A 26800-nucleotide genomic window follows, 5' to 3' on the forward strand; every position below is an offset into this window, starting at 1 on the left:
TTCTTAAATATAACAATAACATAATCAGCATAACTGGAGAATAAAATATGATCTTATTAATTTTTCTACTTAAGGATGTCTGGTAACTCGTTACTCCCTGTCAATTATAGTAAAGCAAAAGAAATATTACACTAGAAAATAAAAAGAATTGAACTACAGAAAAGTATAATCAAGCCCCTACACTTGTTTAGAGATTGGAAGCTGTAACTTAACCTCCCTGAATTTAATATTGCTTTTACAAACAATATGATTTTTATTTATTTATGAGGTAGATTTTTCTGACACAAATGCTGGATTTTATCCATGTGATTGCTTCATGAAGAATTATAGTTTTGTAAACTCAATTGTTAAAATATCCGAGCAAAAACTGAAGTGCAATTACTTTGAAATACATAATGCAGCACCTAACTGCACAAGAAAAATGCAACACACTAACAGCAGACTTGATGAAAACTAGTTATTTTATGTATCACAGATTAGCATATCCAATTAGTTTTTAAGTCAACTGTATAAATAGCAAACTTTAGAAATAAGCAATGACTTTGAAATCTCCCTTCCTGATGTTGATTTTATTCTGACATCATACCCTGCACTCAAAAATGTCTTCAATTAACTAGATCCAGTAACATTCATATTGCATGATAATGAAAAAAAGTCCGTGTCTTCTTAGGCTGATGACAGAGTGAACTTAGTGGCTATGAACTATAGAAATGCTGGGTTTATTAATTATAAATGTCACTTATCGAGATTTAAATCCATTATAGAGAAGTGACTATCCCAAACAAAATCATTACTGGGTAAGTAATATTATAAATCCTCCCATCCATCTAGCAGGTACAATCAAGGGCATAAGACACATGCATGTTATATTTAATTTTCTAATCTTAGTTTAGCTACAGATAAAAAAAAATCAGACTTCTTACCAAACTGCTAGGTTTTAGTTATTGTTTCTCTGCTACCCTATGTAAAGCACAACCTGGGATAAACAGGGGAATGTGATTTCATGTTACACAAAAGCACCAAAATAAAGTAAATGCCATTAAAAAAATATGCCTCTATTTTTTTAAAACATGTTTTTTATTCAATCAGTATTTCATTCTTTATAAAAAAATATAAAAAAGAAATTTTTCCTTGATAGATGGAAACATTGCAGCATTTTTTCCCCTTATTTCCTTAAAACACACCTAAACATACACACACACACAAAAAATCTCTGCTCTATAGGAACTGAAAGTTGCAAAGCTGCTTTTTCTTGGGAAAGCTATATGAGGTGCCAGTTTCATCCATTACATCACACTAAAAATGCAGACCTAATGAAAGCTTGTATACACAAAATACATGATACCTAATTCTTACATTGCCCTACTACATAGACACACAATCATTTATATTTCACACTGTCTCACTTCATCTTCTGGTATTAGCGACTGTAAACTTCTGCAAGGTTACTATGAAAATGACTACACCTGTAGCTTCAGTTTTAAGGAAATAAACCCCCTATAACATATTTTTAGAAATGAATGCTAATATACCGGTTATAATTACACATTCTGTCATTTCATTAATTGGCTACATAAAATTAGATGTAAACAAACCATTCTTAATAGTATTCTTCTATTAGCTTCCTCTTTGGGGAACTTCTTGGGGGGAGATGGGTAATGGGGAGAAAGGGAGAGGAGCTGGATAAAGAACTTAAAAGGTAAGAGAAAAAGGTTACTTACCTATAGCTGTAGTTTTGAGAGTTTTGCTCCGGCAGATTCACACTCTTGGGATGTGTGTCTCTGCTGCTATGGGCTTGGAACGAACTAAAAAAGAAGGGCCCACAGCAGGCATCCAAATGCCCCCTAACTGATCCAATTATTGGAAATAAGGTTATTACAGCTTCACTTCTTCCTAATTCAAAGAATCCACAGTAAGATTCAAAAAATTGGGTAAAATGGATCCTCAGAGGTAAAATATATAGGGAAAAAAACACAGATACGAGTAGGTTTGTCTCATTTAAAAAATGCTTCTAATGCTTTTAAGTTTTAAAAAAAATATTAGCCTCCTAACGAAATGGTTAGTGATTAATGATTTCATTACTCTTCCCACAAGCTCCAGAGAACAGTGCCTTTTACAAGTAAAAAAGTTTTACAAGTAACCTTAATCTGTTAGGACAGCTGCATTATATAAAAGTGTCTTTGAAGTAGCCTAAAATCTAACATCGAACACACAATACTATGTATGGAAGAGCTCAAATTAAAATTTAGCAAAACTGAATAAAACAAAAAAATAAAGCAATTTGAAAAAGAGTTATCTGTAAAAGATGGACTACTTTCTGCTTTTTCAAGTAATTTTCAAGGTTATCTTCCCTTTCCCCTTCCTAGAAGGCTCAGAATTCCTTTTAATATAATAATATTTAATATCTTAATATTTGATATCTTAATATAGTAATATAATAATATTTAATATCTTAATATTTAATATCTTACTATATTAATATAATATTTAATGTCTTAATATTTAATATCTTAACTTTTTTTAAGTCACGGTATTTGGGGTTTTTAGAAAAGCATGAAAGATCTTGAAGTATAAACCTCGAACCTGAAAATTAATTCAGTAGCAGGTCTAAATCCTTAATGTATTGTTCTAGGAAAAGTTTAAACCAAAAGTGACTGATGAGCTTTGAACTACTTGACTATTCACAAAAATAGTCCACGTGTATCTGAACAGTGGCAAAGCATGAATTAATGCAAAGAAATGAGGTTACCAAAATGAAATTTCTCCCTCAACATCCCCCACCCCCAACCAAGGAAAAAAAAGATTCCTGAGAAGAACAGAAACACCTGGGACATAATTTTCTAAAACTCAGCAGGATTTCCTGTACTTTCTTGGAGTAGTCAACTTCAGAATATGAACAAAGCACAACTCCAGTTAAGTGAACAAGCACAACTACAGTTAAGTGAACAAAATAGGTTCAGAATACGGACCTCTACTTGTTTCAAAAGTATTCAACAGCACAAGTAGTACAGAAAATGTGACTACTGATGGTGATTAGAAGAAAGTGTGCATGAAGGTTCATTACCTTTCTAAATAAATTCTATCATCAAAATATCACAATGCACCTAAGCAGAGGACGGTTCACTTGGCAATTGTTGTGGAAAAAGATAATCCCATTCTGTATTAGCCCTTCCAAATCACTTTTTTTCCAACTCAGATAATCTAAATCTTGATAAATAATAGCTGGATCTATCTGTAATACTACACATCCTTTCAAAGAGATGATGTAGTATTGATTGACAACTTGTATCTCATGAGGGTATAGAGACCATTGTGAGGGGGGCAATGGGAACTGAAGTCCTGAGGTATGTCATGATCCATGGACGACTTATTTGTTCTGAGGCTATTAAACATGACAGATGTATTAGAATGTAACTTTTGGTGCCAAGTCTCTTGATCTCCAAAATCTCTAACTATTCCTTTCATTAACAAATACAGACAAATTACTTGCAAAATTAATCAATACAGAAAGACTTCCTTGGGAAAAAGTAGGAAGAGGAGATGGACTCTTGTCCTTCCACACAGAGGACAAGGATGAAATCAAGTTTTTCAAACTTCACACCTATCATGATGAAACGATTATATAATCCACTTAATCCAAGATCCAAATAGACCAAACCCGATAGAATTATAAAAACAGAGCTCTGAAAAGCACTCAGACATGAGGCAAAAGGTCTATATTATAAAATCACTCCTTATGCGTATCTGATATACACTAGGTCAAATTTGCCAGATTGTGCATTAGTGATTTTTGCACTAAGAATTCCTTTTTCAGAAAGCAAAAGCATGACAATCAGGTTTCAGAAAGATACACTGCTTTTCAGAAAAGGCAATTCTGCAAAACCCTGTGTTATTTCCACATCTGAAACAGAGACTGCCTCCCACTTTGAAGGACTTTGGTGGAAGCTGAATATTTTAACAGTTTTCTTAAAATTTACAATTTATTACAGAAAGTACTATCATTACCAAAGGGCTCCAATCCCCATTCCCCACCTCTACCAAACATTATAAAAGGACCTCAGCATTAAAAAAAAAAGACCTTAGCATTACCTTAGGCAAGAGTAGCAGTTGTATCATTTTTAACAAGACTTGCCCACCACCCGCCCTCAATCTCTGGAATAAACAGTTTCACCACACTACTGGTTCCAAGCCTCAGAAAGAACACATCATATCCAACTAAAACCTTACTGTTAAAAAGAAAGCATCTGAAAACTTTTGACAAAGCATAGTACTATAGAGATTTCATGTCTTAAAAAAGGGCAGAAGAGACCACTAATCTTCTGTCAGAATTGCGAGTACAATTCTACTCAAAGTAATTTATGGAAGACGACAACATATGCCTACACAAAAAGCATAGTGTTACTGTAGTATGTATTACCATACAATTACAAAAGCAGCAAAGATGCTTTCATGCAGATTTTAGCATATGCTAGCATCTTGAGTAAGTTCTCTAGAGGAACGCTTGCTATTGTGTCAAGCATCAGCTAGCACTACACATTCCCATTCTAATTAGACCAAGTATGTGTTACAATGCAAAAATGAATGACATATTTAGGAGTTATTGGATATATTTCTAACAGATGTAATCCCACAGGAACAACAGAGGAAGCTTCCTCCTGCAGTCATACCAAACCAAGCAGCTATAACTAGAACAATCCTAGAGTGTTCAACTCGTAGACACAGTACAAACTTACAAGCAACAGCAAAAGCATTACCAAAAAATAAGAACGATATTTCTTCAAGGTAACAGTTTTTCAGGAAATCTGTCCCAAGACTGCTAAAAATCCTTCTACTCAATACTATTCATTCATGGCTGAAACCTCAGCAGCCAAAGTGAAAAAAGCCCTGTCTAGCATAGGGGCAACTTACCACCAGTGAATAAATGGTGAACATTTGTCCCAGTATAAGGCAGCAACTCTTGCAATAACAATTGCAGGAATTCAGGAAGAACTGAGATCTGCTAGTGGACACAGGTAGAAGAAAACCATAAGGTTGGAACCCTTATTTGGGAAGATGGTTATGGAACAGAGGTGAAGGGCTGAGACCACATTCTATAAAAATCACTCCTTTCCCCAAAAGAAACAAATCAGAGCCTGTCTGTGGCTATGTAATTATACCAAAAAAAACTTTAATGCTCAACATTTCCTGAAAGCCAGAACAAAAGAGAAAGTGTGTTTTAGTCGTGCTCTAAGTGTTTGAAGGCACCATCAAAAATAAGTGCATTTTTCCAGATGCTTCTCAGCTAAGAGGTGCTGGAGATTCTACTTGAATTGTGTGGGTATAGAAGTAGCTTCTGAAGTATTAGGAGACAAACCACAAGCTCTTCATCCATAAATTTAAAATTAGTAGAAGAGATTTAAGAAAAATAACAAGTTCCCCATTTCATTTCATTAAAATTCAAGACAGTAGACATCTCTTTTGAGGTGAGCACGCATTTTCTCTATATGTTCACAAACAACGTTTCCTGAAAAGACTTGATTTGGTTATCAAATAAGAAATAGCTAAGGAGTTAATCCCTTAATTGCAACAACCACATTTACAAACACACACACAAAATCTGTCTTCCCCCCCACCCCTCCATCCTGGCATCTTTAAAACAGAAAAAAAATCTTTGAATAGGGAAGAAATTTGTGCTCTGGTTAAAGACTCAAACTGAATGTAAAATCAGTTGCATCCATGCAAGTATGTCTATAATTGACCATTTTCACCTACGAACTTCCAAAATCGGAATTTGTGCCCTTTTCCACTTTGCAAGATTTTTCTTGGGAGTCTCTAATAAATTAGCATTATACTATAAAAGATAGTTTTAATCTTTTATACTATAAAAGATTTTAGTGCAGAGGAAGCTTCTGAAGAATACTTATGTTAACCTATCACTATCTAATTTGTAAAATACATCTCATCTTCAAGATTTACATGTTGGCTTTGTATCTACTTTCAAGATTTCTGAAGTCTAAGACCTTCAAACCAGTTAACAACAGAAAAAAAACAAAACAAAAAACCCCAGAGAGGATAGAATCAATGAAACCAGTTAAGACGACCAGTACAGACACTGAAGCGAAAACGTTTCAGAGGTTCATCTGGTCCTGTGCTAGAGACCATATAGATATATGGCAGTTCTTTAAAGCTTGTAATGCCAACATAATAACGAATATCCAGTTGAATAAACATTGGAGACAACATAGTAGTATATATTATGCAATATTTACACTGCCTTTAAAAAAACAGATGTGATTTTCATCTAACACCTCCTTCACATTAGGTTCACATGAGGATATGAATAGAAATGGAATAAAAGAGTTTTCCTGTATTTTCTTAAATTAGGCAACATGGGTAGTTAATTAATAATTCAACTACCAAAACTTACTACAAATTTTAACTTATGGTACTGCCAGGATTTTAGAAACTATAAACAACATCAATTGTACTTCATTCCATCTCATGGTTCAAAATAAGAGTAGCTTAAAAAGAATTTTGAAAAATAAGAACTTCACTTTCCATCCGTTAAGACCCCAAATACAGAATACCAGATATTAAAAAAATGCATATATGATAGATTACAGTTCATTGTTGGGGGGGAATGGAGATGAATGTCGCAGAAGAACCTACACTGAGTAAACAGAATTGAACTATGTGACAATGACAGGAAGGGTTTTTTTTAATATATATATATATATATGGGGTTTATATGCATATATATATATTTATATAATATATATAGTGTATACACACACACAATCCTTTTACCTTTATCTTGCACTTCTTTTGAAAATCGCTCCCTTTCAATAGCTGATTCACGTTCTATCCGCTCAATTTCAGCCAATGCATCCAATTCTACTTCATCATATGACGTTATAGTTCCTTGTTGCGAAACCTGTTGCTGTGTCTGTACCACAGGAGTTTGAGGTTGTTTTGCAGCAACTGAAGTGTTCTGTTGTAAAACAGGCACTTGTTGTGCCTGAAGGAAAGCTGTCTGTTCATGCTGGGGCAAACACTGAGCAGCGTTTAGTGGGCGGTTAACATCCTGTGGAGTAACGGGTGTTTTAGAAGTCTGTCCTGGGTACTGCACATTAAAAGGAATATCACCCTCTGACACACTGCTGTTTTCCAAACCAGAAAGCATATCATCCTGCTGGTCCATATCCGAAGATCTTACACGAGAGAGTCTTAATGTAAGCTTAGTGGAGTCCTTGGAAGGAGAACTAATGATATCATACATTGCAGCTTTTTCAGTCTGGTCTTTTTCATCCTTGCCTAACTTCATTTTCTTTTGTTTCTTTTGCTTTCTTTCTGGAGAATCTAACAATATGTCTGGGGGAACATCTCTAGGTGATGAATAAGGTGGAGGCTGAGATTGTTGGATTAAAGGTTGTCTTGATCCTAGAATAATAATTCAGAAAAACTGAACAGTTATGTTGTTTCATGTTTATATAAAAACACACTAAATATAACCTACATAATTTTAACGTGTATTTCTACATATATTTGTGTTCACAAAAGGTCTAAATAAGATTGGTAGGAAGCACATCATTCCTAGATCAAGATATAATCCAGATAGTTGCAGTCTATTTCCTTGAAATTTTAGCAGTCCACTGCAGGTAAAAAAGGGATCATTTCAGAGAAGATGGAACAAAAAAACCACCACCAAAAAAGAATAAATAAAAATAGTACCTGCAGGTTCAGAATATCAACTATTAGAAAATGGTCAATGAAAGCAAGCTGACTACAGAAAAAGGAAAGATCAAAAAGATTCTTAATAAGGTCCAGTGATGAAGACTTAATGATCAGTGCATAGGCACTAGCCATTTCAGCCACACATTTTTAATTAAAAATAAAATATAATCAAAACATACACAACCTCCTTAACTTTGATTCTGACAGTTCATTTTCAACTTTTTTTTTTTTTTTTTAAATTTTATTTTAGGTATTCTAATCTCCCCCACTCATTACTATCTAGAAAACACTAATCGTCTTAAGGCATTTTTCTACCATTCCCTGTCTTATTTACACCACCCCCCCCCGCCCTTGTTTTTAAACATATGATTTTTTATTTCTATATGCACTCCTTCCAGGCTATGAGTGTATCCTGCGGAATTTTTAAAAGAGGATATTTTTAATTAAAAACATTCTCCAATTAATCAAATTTTAATTTTTTGTTTCTCAAATTAAACCAGCTCCCCATAATTGTCAGCCCAGGAAAAAAGCTTTGAAAAATAGAGAAGCTTTTCAACCTGTCCCAATTATAATTTTGAGCTATAATTTTTGGCTTAAAAAGGAATACAGGGTGGAGGGGGGGGAAGCCTATTGGCTGGACCAATAGGGCCAGCTTCCTCTTGTTAAAGCAAACATTTATCAGATTCTATTCATCCATTGGGGAATACTGATCTTCAGAAAGCAGTGACTGAGATTATTAATAGTTATTCTGGTTCAGGTCATCATATGTCAGTACTTCTAATAACAATAAAAAACTAATCGGAATACAGGTCCCCACGTGCTTCATTCAAGAAACACCATCAAAAAGAAAGCAGATTTATTCAACAGCTTAAATTTCTACCAGATGTTTTAAGAAATATTAAGAATCATTAAGCAATGTACTGACCTGTACATGAAAAAAAAAGAACGGATACCTCTAGCAAAACTTAAATGCACTGAAAGGTGTGCTTTTACTGATGACTTCTTTGCACAGACTGCTATACTTACTGTCTCTCCCTAGTACATTCTGTGAGAAGTCCTCTTAACTTCTGTACGTAGAGAGCAGGGTACAAAATGGATTTATCTCACCCCTTCTTGACCATCAACAACAACTCCATATTCTGCCAATAACATTCACAACATTGGGAAGCCCTGTTTTGACTCATCCTGATTCTCAAGGTCTTTCCACTACTCCACCTCCCCTCCTCAAACTAGATACCACACTCAACCACTGGTACTGAAGTCCTGGCTACATCCTACGAAGATCTCTCACTTGCTTTTCACCAGAGATTCCTACTCTTGTGATGCCCTCCACCCCCCTGCCCAGTTACTGTCTCTAAGACAATTTACAAGATTGTCTTAGTGTTATGTATAGCAGAAATCATTAGCTACCAATTTCTTTTATGGTAATGACTACCACTCAGGAAATACAAGCTGTGTTTTTCTTTCTACAAATATTAGAGGCAGCTCAAAACTTTTCAAAGAGATCTTACTGACATCTTAGTCTTGAATTATCTCTTAAATTAATACTTCTGAAGTTGCAATAATGGAACATTTACTTTTTTTCACAGTTACACTTTCAAATAGAGGACACAGATTTGATTCTCCCTTGTCTTAAACTTTTAAGTAAATATGACAAGATTGTTCTGATTTGGTATTAATATGGTATTTGTCATGCTGCAAAATAACACTGCAGCAACAGATAAGGTGGTTCTTTTTATCTTTGGGTAGACTGGAGGAGGTCAGAAGGATTTCAGTGCATTCCATTGAACATACTTAGAATCCAGTAAATGAAGAAACAAAAGTAAAGTTTTCCCTCATCTAGGCAGCACTACGAATAGGTATTTGAAACGATCTTCCTCTTGAAGGAAGCTCCTGAAACGTGTTGATAGTAAGGCCTATAAACTGCATTTTAAGAGTACATGTTCTGGAAGTAACTTCACGTATTTCTGAGATGTCTAATTATGGTTAAGCCTCCGGCAACAAGGAGGCTCAGAAGCTACAACACCTATGTATTGAAGTGAAAAGAAATTGAAAAAGATGAAGCATTCTGAACAGTTTCACTCTACCACAGATATCAGCAGTTTTGAACAGGTATTTCATATTGAACAAGTACCACATTCTGTTAAATGTTTACAACTTCAGACAAAACATCACCCATTATACAGAGAGTTGTGCCTACTACTGTTGAAGTCAGTCTTCAACATTTCCTATGGAAGAAGGCTTGAGCCATTATATGTCTGCGAACAATGCTCTTATAACTTGTTGATAACAGAAGAAATGTTTTTGTGGAAAGAATACACAGACAGTTATGATCTGTTTGCTGAACCAGTTGAGATTCCAAGGTTGAAAAGGTTTGTTCTACAAAATGCTGTCAATGTAGTAAATCACAAAATGATTTTCAGAAATGATCTTCGGGAATGAACTGAATTTCAGAATAGTCTTTTAGAACAGAGAAATACATAGGAAGCTTTTCAGTCTAAATCTAGGGCTGTGCAGTAGTGGATCTTCCATGGTATCAGTAAAAGAACTTTGTGCAATCTCTTTTTATATGGCAGGAATATGTAAAACTTGTGAGATAAAAGAGATTCTCAACTGGTTTGGGAAGGCCATTATATCATTATTGAACAATAAATACTGATGGCCAAGCAAATAACACCAAATGTAGCTGAGAAGCAGGTAACATTAATAGGAAATAAGGCCTCTGCAGAGAACAAATACATGCATCAACAATACTTCCAAAGTCTTTCAGTAACAGTCATCCTGACCACCCACAATACTCCTGGGACTGGTTCTCTATATTCATTAGTTTTCCTACTGATTCCTAGTGGTAGATGGCACTGAGTATGGAAGAAGTTTTAGCAACTGCTATAGCAATTTGTTTCTGTGACTCTTGACTGATTTCTCACCAAATCCTTCATAATGCAAGCAACTACAAAATGCACTGCATTGACAGTGACTTTGCCTTCTTAAAGATGTAGTTTCAAAACCACTTCTTGTTTGTTTACTCCTGAAATGACTTCACTTGCTCATTGTGCATCAGGAACTTGGGTAGCAAACAAATAAGCTTCTGTCCAGGAGACAGCACACATCACTGACATCTCCATCTTATTGTTTTTATCTGCACACTTTCTAACCACATCACAGTACTTGCATCTTATTTAAGCATTCATGATACTTTCTCTGATCATCTCTAAACCTCTATAGAGAAAAGATCACTTGCCTTTCAAAGCTGATGCACCAGTCACATCACTGATCACACTCTTTGTCCTGATCCTCATGGCTAAAAAACAACTATTAAGGTTACCAGGAACTTAGGATTCACATATTTTACAGAATTTTAAAGAATTATTAGCTTTTCACTTGCGTAACAACTTCCAAAAGGTCACTCAAAACAGTATCTTCATATTCCTTCAACTCCCTTGCAGGTAAAAGTTGCCCAGATGTTGATGGAAAGTCTGTCACCCATCCTACATCCTCTTTTGCCAGAAGTACCATTCCCTATGCATGAAAGTTGGAAAAAACTACTAGTCAACAAATGAAGACTGATGTCTAATACTTGGTTCATAGCACATTGGAGAGAAACTTCAGGAACATTCAAGTGTTATGCCTTTTTAAATCCATAGCAAAGTGATCCTTGAGACTCCAGGTACATTATTTAAGTGGGTACCAAATTGTTGTACGAACCTGGACACAGCATTCCAGACTTTTTACTGGAAAAGCCTTTGGAAACACAGGCTTTAAAGAATGCATATGTACTAGAAGTGGATTATTAGACTTCACATCTGAGTAATTATACTGTAATTAAGTTCCTAAAAGCAGAAGTTGGAGAAGGAGAAAAGAACCAGAACACATATATTGCATTAATACTGATGTTTGTGTGTTGGAAAAGCTAAGAACCTGGTGATGACAGAACCTGAGGAACATACTACTGCCAAAAGACTTGTTGGAGTGAGTCCAGAGGAGGGCCACAAAGATGATGAGGGGGCTGAAGCACCTATGAGGGCAGGCTGAGAGAGTTGGGCTTGTTCAGCCTGAAGAACAGAAGGCTCTGGGGAGACCTTATAGCGACCTTCCAGTACTTAAAGGGGCTACAGGAAAGATGGGGAGGGACTCTTTATCAGGGAGCGTAGGGATAGGACGAGGAGTAATGGCTTTAAAATGAAAGAAGGTAGATTTAGATTAGATCTAAGGAAGAAATTCTTCACTGTGAGAGTGGTGAGGCACTGGAAGAGGTTGCCCAGAGAAGCTGTGGCTGCCCCCTCCTTGGAAGTGTTCAAGGCCAGGCTGGATGGGGCTTTGAGCAACCTGGTCTAGTGGAAGGTGTCCCTGCTCAAGGGTTGGAATCTAGATGAACTTTAAGGTCCCTTCCAACCCAAACCATCTATGATCCTATGACTCTATGATTTTAAGAGACTGCAGTTCCAAGGTATAAATGGAAGCATCTCGTTTCTTTAAATGTAATATGATCCTATTTATCATTTTCACATAAATGGTACGTTTTCATGAAAATGGGATCAGATAAATTCACCCTGGAACTCTGGTTAAACCAATGTCAGAATTGCTAATAATCATCTTGAGAATTTGTGCCTCCAGCAGACTCAAAAAGGGTAAAACACTCACTTCAAAAGGATGGTAAAGGACTGCTCAGAGTGCTATACATAGTCTGTATGATTTAAGTACATACTAGAAGAATGATTTTTCTGTAAGAATTGAGATAATGATAAAGAGGTAGTATTCCAAAGTGAATTTGCTAAGAGTAAGTATCATCAAATCAGAATAATTTTATTTCATAACACAGCGTGTCTTATGGATTAAAGAGAACTAAGTGATATAACTGGACTTTAGCATGACTTTCTATATAGCATCTCATAACAATTTCACTAACAAGCTGAGGAAGTATGATCTACACAAACATACTGTAAAATTGCAGTATACCCTATTGCAAAACTGTGTTCATAGACTATCAATTGTTCTTGGCAAAAATGGATGAAGGAAGTATAGGTGAACAAGTGCAGCTTTCCAGAGCACTGTCTTAAGAATAATAGTTTAAAAAAATTGTCATTAATATTTTCTCATGTTACAGAATTAGAGAGTATTTTATTAATCTAAACATCATAACAGCTTTTGGTGTTAAGTCTTTGTGAGAGAGGCTGATGACTGCTTTTAAAAACAGAACCAAAAATTATAATTTTCTTGACTAATTTGAACAGCCTTTTGAAACAAAAGAAATTAACTGAGAAAAAGCACAAACTTTTTATTCATCTGAGAAAGAGCAATTTTAACAACATGAGAGGAAAACAGGTAAGCTCTACAGAAAGACAGCAATATGTTTAAAACAACTTGGAACACAAATCTAAGTTATCAGCAAAGAGCAAATATATATTCTCATAGACAACATTAGTATCACACAGTCATCTACGATACTTTTCTCACTACTCATCCTTGTAAGTTTTTAAAGAGTTGTATCTACAACTTAGGACAGTACAACATCAAGACAAAAGCCGACCAATTAGAATTCAGATAAAAACATCAAAGACCATTAGAAGCTCAGAAATGATGACTTATGTAAAGATAATAGAAAGAATCCCTGCTGTTCAGTCTGCAGAAGATAGATTAGTGCAAGACATGATAACGTTTTTTGATATGTAAATGACTGCTATAAAAAAAGGTCATGAATTGTTTTTCCTTGCCCGTTGGAAAGAAGTCAAGAAGTGTCATGCCTAACTGCAACAAAAATGATTCAGGCTAAGGATCAGGAGAAAAGCTTTCTACCACTAAAAATCTGAACAGGTTGCATGAGTAAATAATTAAGTAATGGAGTAAACAAACTCCATTACTGACATTTCAAGAAAAATAAATAGATGGAAGTTATTGGGAGTGATACTGGTACAGCTCATCCAACATGAGGGTAAGATGTGAATCCCCCAAGTCTTTTCCTGCTGTATTTTGTAAAATCACAGAACTTCCTCTGGAAATCTTCCCAAGTTTCATGCTAGATATAAAGAAACTATTACTTATTTTGATTAACAATGTTGACATTTGTTTTCAAAGAGCATAACTCAATTTAAAATTCAAACTTAAAGGGATAGCATGTGAGACAGATAAAGAAGAATATACATTTGTGGTATTTTTAGGGACAGATTGTATTCACTTTCCATGTACTCTTTCAACAGTTTTCAGGTAAGAGTTCCACCACTTTCTCCAGAGCTTCAAATGCCTCATGAAAAACTCAGCTGTGGCTGTTCTAGCTGCTTTATTCTGAAGCATCCTTGCACAAAAAATTAAGACTTGAAGAAACAAACAAGAATGAATGTTTATTTTGGCCCTGTCAGAAAAAAATTTTGAATAAATTTCTTCCACCTTTCTTTTGAAGGAGAAAGGGTGAGATGATAATTTTTCTTAACAAGTACCTTTGACAGCAGTGAAGTCTGTACTACAGATCTGAGAAGATTCCTAATTCTTCTTGCCACCCACTATACATGTAGAGGAACCTCTCTGGAGAAGTCCTGTAAATCCCTAAGAAAATAAAGTAATCCTTCCAAATTATTCAGAAAATAATCAAATACCCTTTAACAATTTCTGGAGGGAATACAACTTACTTCTGGAAAAGAGTGCAAAATTACATAGTTTCATAAGAATTGTTGCTAGTCCTTACAGATGTTTTCTGTAGTTTAGGAAACTGCACAGAAACCAGACTGTAAATGATATGATCTGTTCTCTTCGGAAAGCAACAGACTAAAAACATTGTGGAAGGCTTTCCTTTATACAGATCTTTGGAAGTTGTCTTTAAAAAAATAATCTTTTCTGAGGTTCCAGAGCAGTGGGAAAGTAGAATAAATGGATAAAGGATTTTGATGAGTAATCGATCTTGGGCAATGCAACCCACAGAATATTTTATGAGATCAGCATGTGAATTCTTCATAGATTAATTCACAGAAATTAATTTTGTAGGAAAATAGATGTGGTAACAGATGATAGCATGAAATCAGAGCCACTATTCTGTTTGCAGAGCTAAAAATATAAAATGTACATAAAGAAGAAAATATGAAGTCGAGTCTAGAACTTCTGGATAAAACTTCAGCTGCTCTGGTACGTTTACCGGAACAGAAGTGAAGCAAAGATTTCTGTAACACAGAAATTTTACTCCAAGTGAATAATCAACCAAAATAACAAATATAACTTCTGCCATCTCTCAAATATTTGCCTGAGTTGCAAACAAAACCTCTTCCTCATTCAGATTCCGTCAGACAGTTATGTTCAATCTTAAAGTAATTCAAGACTTTGCAATCACATTCTCCAAGTCTCCAGAATTGCCTACTACTTCCATGTCAAAAATACAGAAATGCAGTCTGTACCTGTACCTTCAGTAATTGCCTCAAGTTTCTATGTTATATACGAAAGTTTAGATATTGTAACATCCTTCCTAAGGTCTCTCTCTGGACTGATGATGTCTAGTGCCATTCTTTTTGTCCTCCCAAACAATTAAGTATTTTGCTAATTTTCTTTCTCAAAGTTTGTGACCTGTCAACCAAACTTTCAAGGGCTAATGAGAATAGCAGCAAAAAGCTCAGCACGGATACCTGCTGTTTGTTCATCTGTGTTGGGTTTGTGTGTGTAGCAAGGGTGGGTTTTGGTAGCAGTAGAGGGGGCTACAGCAGTGGACCCTGTGAGAAGTTTCTCGAAGCTCCCCCGGCTTCAAGTTCGACCCGTCTCTGGCCAAGCCTGAACCAATTAGCAATGGTGGCTGTGCCTCTGTGATAATGTATTTAAGAAGAGGAACCTGGGAGGAGTGGGAGTTGTGAGGGAGACACCTTTGCAAACACCGAGGTCAGTGGAAGAAAGGAGAAGGGGGTGGGGAGGTGTGCCAGAGCAGAGACTCCCCTGCAACCTGTGGTGATGATATTGAGATGAGGAGCTAGGAAATTAAAATAGGATATAGAAATTAGGCACTCAAGAAATGAAGGTATAACTTAGCTTGGAGATAAAGATGGAAGACCTGGAGATCAGCCTAGGGGCTAGAGGCCCATTAGTTAAAAGATAACTAAGATTAAATAGGATAATAGATCATAGTTGATGGGCCAGAGAGCAGAACAATATGGAAACCTTGATTAATGGAAGCTGTGAGGGAACGCTTCCTGATGGAATAGGAAGACAGCCCTAAAAACTGGTCAAAACCAACCCTATTGTCCGGCCTGAGTCCAGGAGGCTATAGAGACTGCGCAAGGAACAGAGGTAAAAAGTTCAACAGTGAGGAAGAGGAGATACTTTACCTCTGCGACCCCAGCCCACGACCACCAGGACACACCGCGCAGACGCAACTAGGAGGAGACTGGAGTGGAACATTATGAAAAAGACTTTCAGGCTCATTATAATATGAAGCGAGGGTAGGTCATGCATATGTATAGGCATATTATGAATATGTGATGCTTTGTAGCATAATGCCAAGACAAGGTGCCACGAGAGGGGCGCACGTTTGTGGTGGAGCGATCCCCTGTGCGCCTCAGCGCCGAATAAACATACCTACTTTATAACCTTACAGGTTGTGGAGACGTGTTTCCGTAAGTCATTTTTGGCACCCCAGACGGGACATGCTTTGCTCGGCTGCAGGATAGACTGAGGAGCGGACATCCTAGGCGCGCCCTGAGTCCTTTCTCGGAGGAACTTCGCTCCCAGTCACACACTGCGGGGGCAAACAACGACCATCTACAGCTGCAGACAAACGGTATGTTTAACGAGGGAAGCCAGTAAGTCGTACGCTTGGCTGGGGCTGCTGATAAATCGCGCAGAGACGTCTGGCGTACAGCATAGTCCCCGTATGGGAGGAGGGTACCCTGTATGTTGGTAAAGGGGGATTCGCTGACTGATAGAGCGGCTGCTAGCGATCTTGGGAGTAGATCGAGTGAATCTAAGGTCACCACCGCATCCCAGTTTTGGGAGCCAGGATGGACCTGCTAATGACTGTATAAGAAGCAGGAGAAGGGTAAGCGGAACCTCTTAAGTGGTTTTGGCAAAACATTAACAGCTGTTGGAAGAATATCAACTGGAATGTAGTAATTGTGTATTTAATTTGTGAAATGCCTAGGAATTTTATGTATGTTTAGGAAACTGTATTACCACCTAAAAACGTTTGTATGGTGTGTCCGGTACCAAGATATAACATCAGCAAATTGTGGATCCAAGAGTAAACAACTCAGATCAGTTATAAACAACATTATATTAAGCTAGCTTTTAGACAAGTGAATGAGTATCTGTGTGTATGTATGAGACGCGCATCTGATCTTTGTGTTGAATGCCTCTGAAGCATGCAGGAATGAATGAATGAGTAGGAGGAGAAGGAATACTGAGTCTCTCCTCCGGTGGTTTGGGCTGGAACCCAGTGATTATTTGAATGATAAGAGTGAGTGGATAAGAAGGGAAAACGGTCTATATCCACTGGAGGGATTATATGTAACCCCTCTAGCGAGACCTGTAGCATTAGATTGGGAACAACCCTCTGAAATCGCTCTTCCCCCGACTGAAGACAGAATTCCTTGTTTTGTTTGTGGATTAATACCTTATAACTTTTATAATAGAGGGGGTTACCATCAAGCCTGGGTATTGCTGGAGTGTAAGCTCTGTAAACAAAGGTGGTATTGTGCATCTGATAGGCGAAGGCCTGAATGCCCTAAATGCTTACCTGAAACAGCACTTCTGAATCTTTATAATTGGGAAAGGGCTAGACAGGAGTCAATCATAATAAAATTTGTATGTGGTAAGAGTAGCTTAATTCCAGAGCTTTGGGACGTATGGGAAAAGAACTGGGACAGAGTTAAGATACAGTGTAAGAAACGCTTTAAGTGGAAATTAAAAGAAAATAATTTTAAAAATGGGAAACACACAAGGGGGAGTTATAAAGAGCAGCCCTCTGGGATGCATATTAGCCCACTGGAAAGATATTTCTGGGACAGGAAACACAGAAAGCGAAAGAAATCTTGTTAAATATTGTAATCAATGAAGCCAAGCGGCTGTTTAATGGGACTCTCGATTATAACACCCTTTTACAACTAATGTTGTTTTTGAGGAGAGAAGGGAAGTGGGATGAGGTATCATATGCAGACATGTTTTTCGCTCTCTGAAATCATCTAGACTGGCAAAGGGACTGCGGGATTGTACCTCCACAGGACCCTTTGGTACTCGCCCTTGAACAAGATAATAAAAAGGAATTTAAAGGCAAACTGAAACGGTGTTGTTCAGCATGCAGTATTGGGCAAAGATGCACTAGAGCAGATAAGATTCATCAGGCACCAGAGCAGGATCTAACCGATTTGTTTAAGCCTCCCCCTCGACCACAGGAACAGGATGAGGACTCGGATGGACCCTCCAGTCCCCCGGGTAGTCCAGTATCCTCCCACACCAGGAAAAAGTCTGCTCCAATGGTCTTGCAGGCACCTCTCCGAGAGGCAGCAGGACCTAACGGAGGGACAATGTTAATTAAGGTACCTTTCTCTACTACTGATTTAGAGGCATGGAAAAAGGTTGCCAGGGATTACCGTAATGATCCGACAAGCATGACCAGATACTTTCAGTTTATTGTAAAACAACATAATCCCGATTGGAATGATATACAGCTATTGTTAGATCATTTGACTGAGACGGAAAAGCAACTAGTTTTAAAAACCGCACAGAATTTGGCTGAGGATTATTATAAAACTACGGGAGGAGACATTAAAGAGTATCTCCCCCTCCAAGATCCAAAATGGGAGGCAAACAGGTCTGCACATATGGAAAGATTGCAGGCATACCAGGAGTGGATTGTAAAAGGAATGGAGAGGGCTATTCCCAAAACAATAAATTGGTCAATATTATATGAAATTAAACAAGGTCCTTCTGAGTCACCATCAGAATTCCTGGATCGACTCAGGGACGTAATGCATCACAACACACCGTTGGATCCGGGGTCAGAGGTAGGAATACAACAATTAGTTTCTCTGTTTTTAGGACAATCTACAGGGGACATCAGACGCAAGCTTTGGAAGCTGCGTTCCACAGAAAGTGGAAACCTGGAAGTATTACTGGATGAAGCGTGGAGAGTGTTCAGAAATAGAGAAGATTATAAGCGAGGACAGAGAAGGGTACTGGCAATTGTTAGGGAAGAAGAAGAAAGGAAACCTAGGCAAGGACTGCCTCAATTAAGAAAAAATCAATGTGCAATATGCAAACGGTTTGGGCACTGGAAAAATGAGTGTCCAGAAAAATGGAAAGTTAAGGAAAGGGGATGAAGTAATCAGAAAGGAAGGGCAGTGGCCCATATGAAGGAGGACTAACGGGGACCTGAGGAATCTACCCTAGCGGATCCGCTACCGCTAGCTAGGGAAAGAACGAAAGAAGGTAGAATTTTTAGTGGACACTGGAGCAACATACTCAGTTTTAAACCAAGACATAATGCCCTTAGAAGACCACTATATTATGGTAAAGGGGGCGACTGGCCAAAGTGAAAAGGCATATTTTTGCAAACCCCTAAGGTATAAATTAGGAAAACAATGGGGCATACACAAATTTTTATATATGCCTAACTCCCTGAAGACACTTCTGGGGAGAGATTTATTAGAACAATTGGGTGCAATAATTAAATTTAAAGGAGGAGAGATTACTCTGGAGGTAAATGACCAAGAGTTTATACAAATAATGAGCTTATCCCTAACTAGTGTTCCCACAGAAGGAAGAATCAGCGAAGAAATTATTGACCAGGTATATCCCGGAGTATGGGCCACCGATGTGCCCGGGAAAGCAAAGAATGCCCCACCTGTTGAGGTCAGACTTAAAGAAGGACAACAGTTGGTAAGAATCAAACAATATCCTCTGAAGAGAGAGGATCAGGAAGGGATTCAGCCAGTTATAGAGAAGTTCCTACAACTGGGATTACTGAAAGAATGTGAGTCTAATTTTAATACTCCCATATTACCTGTCCGTAAACCTGACGGGTCATATCGGGTGGTTCAGGACCTGTGGGCAGTGAATAAGATAACTGAAGACCTCTACCTGGTGGGGGCAAACCCATACACTTTATTGACTGTATTGACACCTGAACTAACCTGGTTTACTGTTTTAGACCTCAAGGATGCTTTCTTTTGCCTCCCTCTCCACGAAGGCAGCCAGAAAATATTTGCATTCAAATGGGAAAATCCTAAAAGCGGATGTAAAACCCAGCTGACTTGGACGGTGTTACCACAGAGGTTTAAAAACAGCCCTACTGTATTTGGCAATCAACTCGCAAAAGACCTCGAGCCGTGGAAAGCCCCAACCCCGCCTGAGGAAGGGAAACTGTTACAATACATGGATGATATCCTGATTGCCACCAAGACAAAAGACATTTCCATGACTTGGATGGTAAGCCTGCTAAATTTTTGGGGGCTTCAGGGATACCGAGTGTCTAAGAAAAAGGCCCAAGTAATGCAGTGCGAAGTGATTTATCTGGGTTATGAAATTAGTGCCGGAAAAAGAACTTGAGGACAAGCTCGAAAAGAAGCAATATGTCAGACCCCGAGGCCACAAACAGTGAAAGAGTTAACGGACTTTCCTGGGAATGACTGGGTGGTGCCGCCTATGGATTTATAATTATGGACTGCTTGTCAAACCCTTATATGCATTGACGACCACTGAACAAAAACAGCTTCAATGGAATAAAGAAACTATACAGGCCTTTGAGCTACTGAAAAAGGTTCTGATGTCGGCTCCGGCCTTGGGACTCCCAGATGTAAGTAAGCCATTTTTCCTTTTCTCTCATGAGAAGCAGGGGATTGCCCTGGGGACATTAGCACAAGACCTCGGCCCGTATCGTTGAGCAGTTGCCTACTTTTCCAAACAGTTGGATACAACTGCCAAGGGTTGGTCTGGATGCTTGCGAGCAGTCGCAGCTGTGGTATTAAACATCCAGGAAGCCCGAAAATTCACCTTGGGCCAGAAAATGACTGTGTTAGTATCCCATAGAGTGTCTGCAGTGCTGGAGGCGAAAGGTGGACATTGGCTTTCCTCGCAAAGATTCTTAAAATATCAGGCTGCAATGGTAGAACAAGATGATGTAGAGATTGTGGTTACTAACACTGTCAATCAGCCTCTTTCCTCAGTGGGAACACAGGAGAACCAGTACAACATGACTGTCTAGAGACCATTGAAGCGACGTATTCAAGCCACACGGACTTGAGAGACAGCCCTATGGAGAACACAGAGAACTGGTTCAAGGATGGAAGCAGCTATGTCCTAAGTGGTAAAAGACATGCTGGGTATGCTGTTACTACCAGCCAGGAAATAATAGAATCAGGGCATTTGCCCATGAATACCTCTGCGCAAAAGGCAGAAATAATTGCCCTGACCCGCGCTTTGGAGTTGGCCCAAAGCAAGGCTGTGAATATCTATACGGACTCAAAATACACCTTTGGAGTCGTACATGCGCACGGAGCAATTTGGAAAGAGAGAGGACTATTGAACTCACAGGGTAAAAACATCAGACATGCAGAGGAAATTCTGAGACTGTTGGAAGCAGTCCAGCTTCCTAAAAAAGTGGCAATCATGCACATCAAGGCACACCAAAAGGTGAACTCGGATTTGGAGAAAGGAAATGAGCGGACGGACAGAGAGGCAAAATGAGCAGCCAAAGGAGAGGTAAAAGTAGAAGGAGCTTTAATCCCTGATGGGCGAATTTCCCTAGATGGTAAGCCTAATTATACTAAAGAAGATCAAAAACTTATCACAGATCTAGAAGGATCATATAACGAGAAAGTTGGGCCCTCACCCCTCAAGGAAAGATAGTCATTCCCTCTTCTTTAACATGGTCCCTAGTAAGGGAGAAACATAAGAAAGGACATTGGGGAGCAGAGGCCCTATATAAACACTTAATTAAAGATATTAGAGCTAGAAATTTATATACTACAGTAAGACAAGTGACTCAGCAGTGTGATCTTTGCCTCCAGACTAATCCTAAAAATACCCCCAGATTGGAAATGGGTTGAACTGGGAAAGGCAATGGGCCTGGGCAACAATGGCAGATTGATTTTTCAGAACTTCCAAGAAAAGGGGGGTATCAATACCTATTGGTACTAACAGATACCTTTTCAGGCTGGCCAGAAGCATTCCCTACCAGAACCGCCAAAGCTCGGGAGGTGACCAGAATATTAATACAAGAAATAATACCACGCTTTGGGGTTCCAGCAACAATATCCTCTGCCAGAGGGCCACATTTCATTTCAAAGGTGGTACAACAAATCAGCCACCATTTAGGTATAGATTGGCAGCTTCATACCCCATATCATCCCCAGTCAAGTGGCCAAGTAGAAAAGATGAATCATTTAATCAAACAGCAGATAGTGAAACTTGGACAGGAGACTAATTTGGCTTGGCCTCAGTCTCTTCCTGTGGCCCTTCTGCGCATACGAACTAAGCCAAGGGCAAGAGAGGGGTTAAGTCCTTTTGAAATTCTGTAGGGACGACCCTATAGCATACAAAAGGGCATATCCACGCACTATAACTTCATATCTGGTGGCATTGGGTAAACAGCTCAACAAAATTGGAAAACATGCGTTTGGAACCTGAAGTAGAGGGTTATTCGGACCTGTGCATAATATACAGCCTGGGGATTATGTGTATGTTAAGTCTCTTGCAGAAAAGACTCTGGAACCGCAATGGGAAGGACCGTTCCAAGTACTCCTCACCTCCTTTACGGCAATTAAGATCAAGGAGCAGAGCGCCTGGATCCATCATACCAGAGTGAAGAAGGCCCATAGATCTCCATGGAAGGTTACACAAATTTGGCCAGGAAAATTGTATTTTTCACGATAATTTTGGTCAACGTCTATACCGTTGTGGTAGCATGGAATCAGAATTTCTTTGTAGGCCTTCTTCATGGGATGGCTCAAGGAAATAATTGGTCAGATTGCTGGGTATGCACAGAATTAGCAAAATCAGGTCAATTTCCTTGTCTAGGCATTCCCAAATTTAACATCCCATGGTTTACAAATACGACAGGTTGGGTAGGGGGACCCACCCCTCATGATCTGACAGGAGTATGGAGACGACTTGATGGCAATTATGACAGGTATTGTCTTTATGGACTAGATTTAAAAATTGAGCTAGAATATCAATGGATATTAGATCAAGTTGACCGAAATGATGCCTTGTATAATGAATCCAAAGCCGTTGAACAAATGTGGGCAAAAAGCACATGGCTACTCCGACAGCCAATAATGATGCAAAACAGGGGAAGTAATTCGGTCCAGTTCTTACACACAAAAAAGGGGGCTTATCAAACCTGCAATAATACATACCCCAGAGGGTCAATAAGGAAGACTGGCTACACGGGATGGGGGAAATTCCCAGGCGAATGCCATGATACCGCTGAGTGGAACCATGGTCCCAGTGAGAAAAGGTGCAGTTTACCGCCAGGTTGGTGGTACTTACGTGCAAACGGGAAGACCAGGAAGTGTTTACCTCAAAATTGGTGGGGAGAATGTACAACAGGTATATTATTGCCTATCTCATACCCCACTAGGAATCTGCAAGGTGTCTCACAGACCCTGTGGTACCAGGTTAAACAAAAAAGAGAGGTTGAGAACCCCCTGGTAATTAGAGGAACCGGATTTCATAGCTTTGTAAGATGGCTCATCCCTATGTTAGGAGTAAGCGAATTAGAAAAAGCCATAGAAAATATCTCTGCCACTGTTGAAATCTTGGCTAACGCTACTGCTGACGCCATTGTTAATTTACAAAAGGAGATTAATTCATTGGCAGAAGTAACTATACAAAAATCGCATGGCTTTGGATCTATTAATGGCTAAAGAAGGAGGGGTCTGTACTGTAATTAATCAAAGCTGCTGTGCCTTTGTAAATCGTGAGGCCCAAATTGAGACAGATGTGCATAGGATTTGGGAAGCTTCAAAACTACTTCATTTAATAGCACAAGATGATACATCCTGGGGTTTCACAAACCTTTGGGAAAAATTGACTTCATGGCTACCTAATTTTGCATGGTTAAAACAGCTTTTTGATTTTAGAACTATTAACTTGCATTCTAATCAAATGTTTCTTTTGGTGCTGCCAGAACACTGGAGATGCTTATGTCACATGGAAAAAGAATCAGCTTAGTCATAGGCTGGAATCAAACAAGTACTTTTCTAAAGTGTTAGATCAGGAGTCAATTTATTAAAGGCAGTAAAAGAATAATAGTATATAACCTTATAACATGGGAAACACGACTCCACAACCTATAAGGTTATAGTATAATATAACCTTATATGACAGGAATAATAGTATATAACCTTATTACCTTATAGGTTGTGGAGTTGTGTTTCTGCAAGTCAATATAGTATACTTGGCATTTGCTAGTAGCCATGGTTAATAATTGTACTAGTAGCCATAGTTACCACATACATGGGGACAATTATGAGGTTTTGAAACCTGGTTGAACCAGACTTTGAATTGTGGTCAAGTTAATCTTGATTATTGATAAGAAGTTTATAAAAAACAAGCTTTGATCTCCAAACCCTAGACAACAAGCAGAACATCCTGGACCATAAAAGAGAATGCATGGGACTGCATTGAGCATGCAGAACATCCTGGACCATAGAACTGAATGTCTAGGATTACTTAACTTGGCAATGAAACTTAACTTTTGAGTGTCCTGAAAGTGAACTACCTTCATTGTAATACTAAAACACACACCCACATGTCAAAAAGGCCCCTGCCCAGGTTAAGACCCTTCTCCTGAGCATGCGTAGTAGAAGCATTATGTAAGCTGTATTATAATTGTATGTTAATCACTAACCAATCAGTATCTAACAGGCATGTTTGGAAAAGTACTAACTTCTGATTTTTGTCTATAAAAGGAACATGAAAACCTCCTCTGTGTGTGCTTGATTTGTGGAAAAGTCCACTGAGCACCCAGGCCTGAATAAACACAGTATCTTTCCTGAGAGTGTTAAGATCGGTTTATTCCAACTGGTAATAGCTTTTCGGGTAACAGTGAGAGGGTACGCTGTCCCCCTGCAGCCCATGGAGGTCCATGGTGGAGCAGATGCCCACCTGCAGGCCTTGTAGGGCCCCACGGCAGAGCAGGTGGCTGCACCTGAGGAAGGCTGGGACTCTGTGGGAAGCCCGTGCTGGAGCAGTCTGTTGCTGGGAGGACTGCAACATGGAGGGACCCACGGTGGAGCAGTTCATGAAGAACTGCAGCCCATGAGAAGGAGTCACATCAGAGAAAGTTCGTGGAGGACTGTCTCCGGTGAGAGGGGCGCCATGCTGCAGCAGGGGAAGACTGTGAGGAGTCCTCCCCTGAGGAGGAAGGAGCGGCAGGAACAATGGGTGATGAACTGACAACAAGCCCCATCCCCTGCCCCCCTGCGCTGCTTGGTGGGAGGAGTTAAAGATATCAGGAGCAAAGCTGAGTCAAGGAAGGAAGGGGTGGGGGAAGGTGTTTTTAAGATGTGATAATACTTCTCACTGTCCTACTCTATCTGTAAGTGTTGCTGTTGTTAGTGTTTGAATTAAATTGACGTTCTTTTTCTTCCCCTAATGAGTCTGTCTTTTGCTAGTGACCATAATGGGTGAATCACCCTTCCCTGCTCTTATCTCCGCGCCTTTTGTTGTATTTTCTCCTTCCCATTCCTGGGGGAAAAGAGTGAGTAAGCAGCTGCATGGTGCTCAGTTGCCCTCTGGGCTCAAACCATGACATCATCACTGGAAAATTTATCAGCCCAACTTTCACTCCAAATCATAGGCCAAAAACTCACTGTCAGGTACCCCATGTTCTAAATAACACTGTAATTATCCACACCTCTTCCATACATTTCTAAAATACAAGATTAGAGGAAGTAAATGTCTGGCAAGATTCTTGCAGCATCTGGTTCCCTCCATCTGGGTTCATTAATCTCTTTGAGAAGGCAAAATTGTAGCACTGTTAGTAATGGTATTTCAGTTGTGTGCTTTATCAATGGAAATAGTAAAGCTAACACACAGGTAAATCAAAAAGCTTCTCTTGCACTTTTTCAGCCCCTCTAACACTGAAACATTACAATCTAAACTGTACAGATTGTTTTTTCAGAAATAATCCAACTAGGTATTCCTTCAAAATGGGGCTCTGCACCAGCCAATTGAAACAGCAGCAACTTTAACCAAAAAATAATTCAAATATCCTTCTGGCTGAGTGGTAATCATGTATCTGAGTGGAAGTAGCTTAGATTCACAATGTTGTTAAACTGATAAGCTCGACAAAGAGAGAAAACCAACCCCACTTAGTCTTTGCCGTTTACACAAGACTTCCAAGTCCTTTAGCACAAGACCTCTACTGATGCTGCTGGCATGCTACACACATACTTCTCACTTGTCACTTGAGCCACATTTCTTCTATCACTGTTTAACACAGTATATGCCTACAGAAGATGAACCACAGAGATCAGTTAGCAGTCACTGCATCATAGGATAATGCAGTGAGGAAGTGACCTCAGGAGGTCTTTAGTCCATTCTCATGCTCAAAAGCAGGCTGAGCAAGGCCACATTATGCAGGGCTTTACCCAGACTGATCCTGAAAACCTCCGAGGATAGAAAATGCTCAGATTCTCTGGGCAACCTTTTCCAATGCTCAACTGTCCTGATAATGAAAAAGTTTTTCCTCAGACCCAGGTAGAACCTCCCATTTCAATTTAAATCCACTGTATCTCATCCTTCCTCCACAACACTGAAAAGTCTGACTCAAATCTTCCTCATAATCTCCTCATAGGCATGGGAAGACTGCTCTGAAGTTCACCCCTACCAAAGACATCTCTTATCCAGGCTGCACAAGGCCAATACCTTCACCTTCACTGGAATCTTCTCCTGTTCTCCCTCTCCACCTAACCTGACCGTCCAGAAAGACTTAAATTTTGCTTTGGGGCTAGAGAGAAGAAAGCTTCTTCCTGCTACTGTCATGTAACTATATAAGCACTGAAGAAGTAAATTAGCAAGAATACGCCCAAGCCCCTACTTTGCTAAGTCTCATGTATCTCAGTCATTGCTTCTTAGGGATAATATTAAAAATAGCATTATGCATTCCAGATTTTAGCAT

The 26800-nt window shown here is 38.8% G+C and overlaps 2 protein-coding genes across 8 annotated transcripts in view; one reads left to right on the plus strand and one right to left on the minus strand.

Annotated features, from left to right (window-relative positions):
- NIPBL (NIPBL cohesin loading factor) overlaps positions 1 to 26800 on the minus strand; it is a 170875-nt gene that overhangs the window by 70694 nt on the left and 73381 nt on the right. For 5 of the 7 annotated variants that reach the window (XM_074856262.1, XM_074856260.1, XM_074856255.1 and 2 more), the window contains exon 9: positions 6787 to 7419. The exons of 1 other annotated variant lie outside the window; for it this stretch is intronic. In XM_074856262.1, the coding sequence (XP_074712363.1) occupies positions 6787 to 7419 (633 nt within the window). Of the gene's footprint in view, positions 1 to 1721; positions 2358 to 6786; positions 7420 to 26800 lie in introns of those variants that run through there. One more of the 7 variants, XM_074856261.1, reaches the window with a different exon arrangement.
- Positions 17760 to 23916, plus strand: LOC141937653 (syncytin-2-like). The gene is given in 4 exon segments (XM_074855664.1): positions 17760 to 18209; positions 22360 to 23507; positions 23509 to 23747; positions 23749 to 23916. Coding segments are annotated over 3 exon segments (1410 nt in total). The 5' UTR covers positions 17760 to 18209; positions 22360 to 22496; the 3' UTR covers positions 23909 to 23916.

This window comes from Strix uralensis, chromosome Z (assembly GCF_047716275.1).
Source record: "Strix uralensis isolate ZFMK-TIS-50842 chromosome Z, bStrUra1, whole genome shotgun sequence".
In the NCBI taxonomy this organism is placed as follows: domain Eukaryota; kingdom Metazoa; phylum Chordata; class Aves; order Strigiformes; family Strigidae; genus Strix; species Strix uralensis.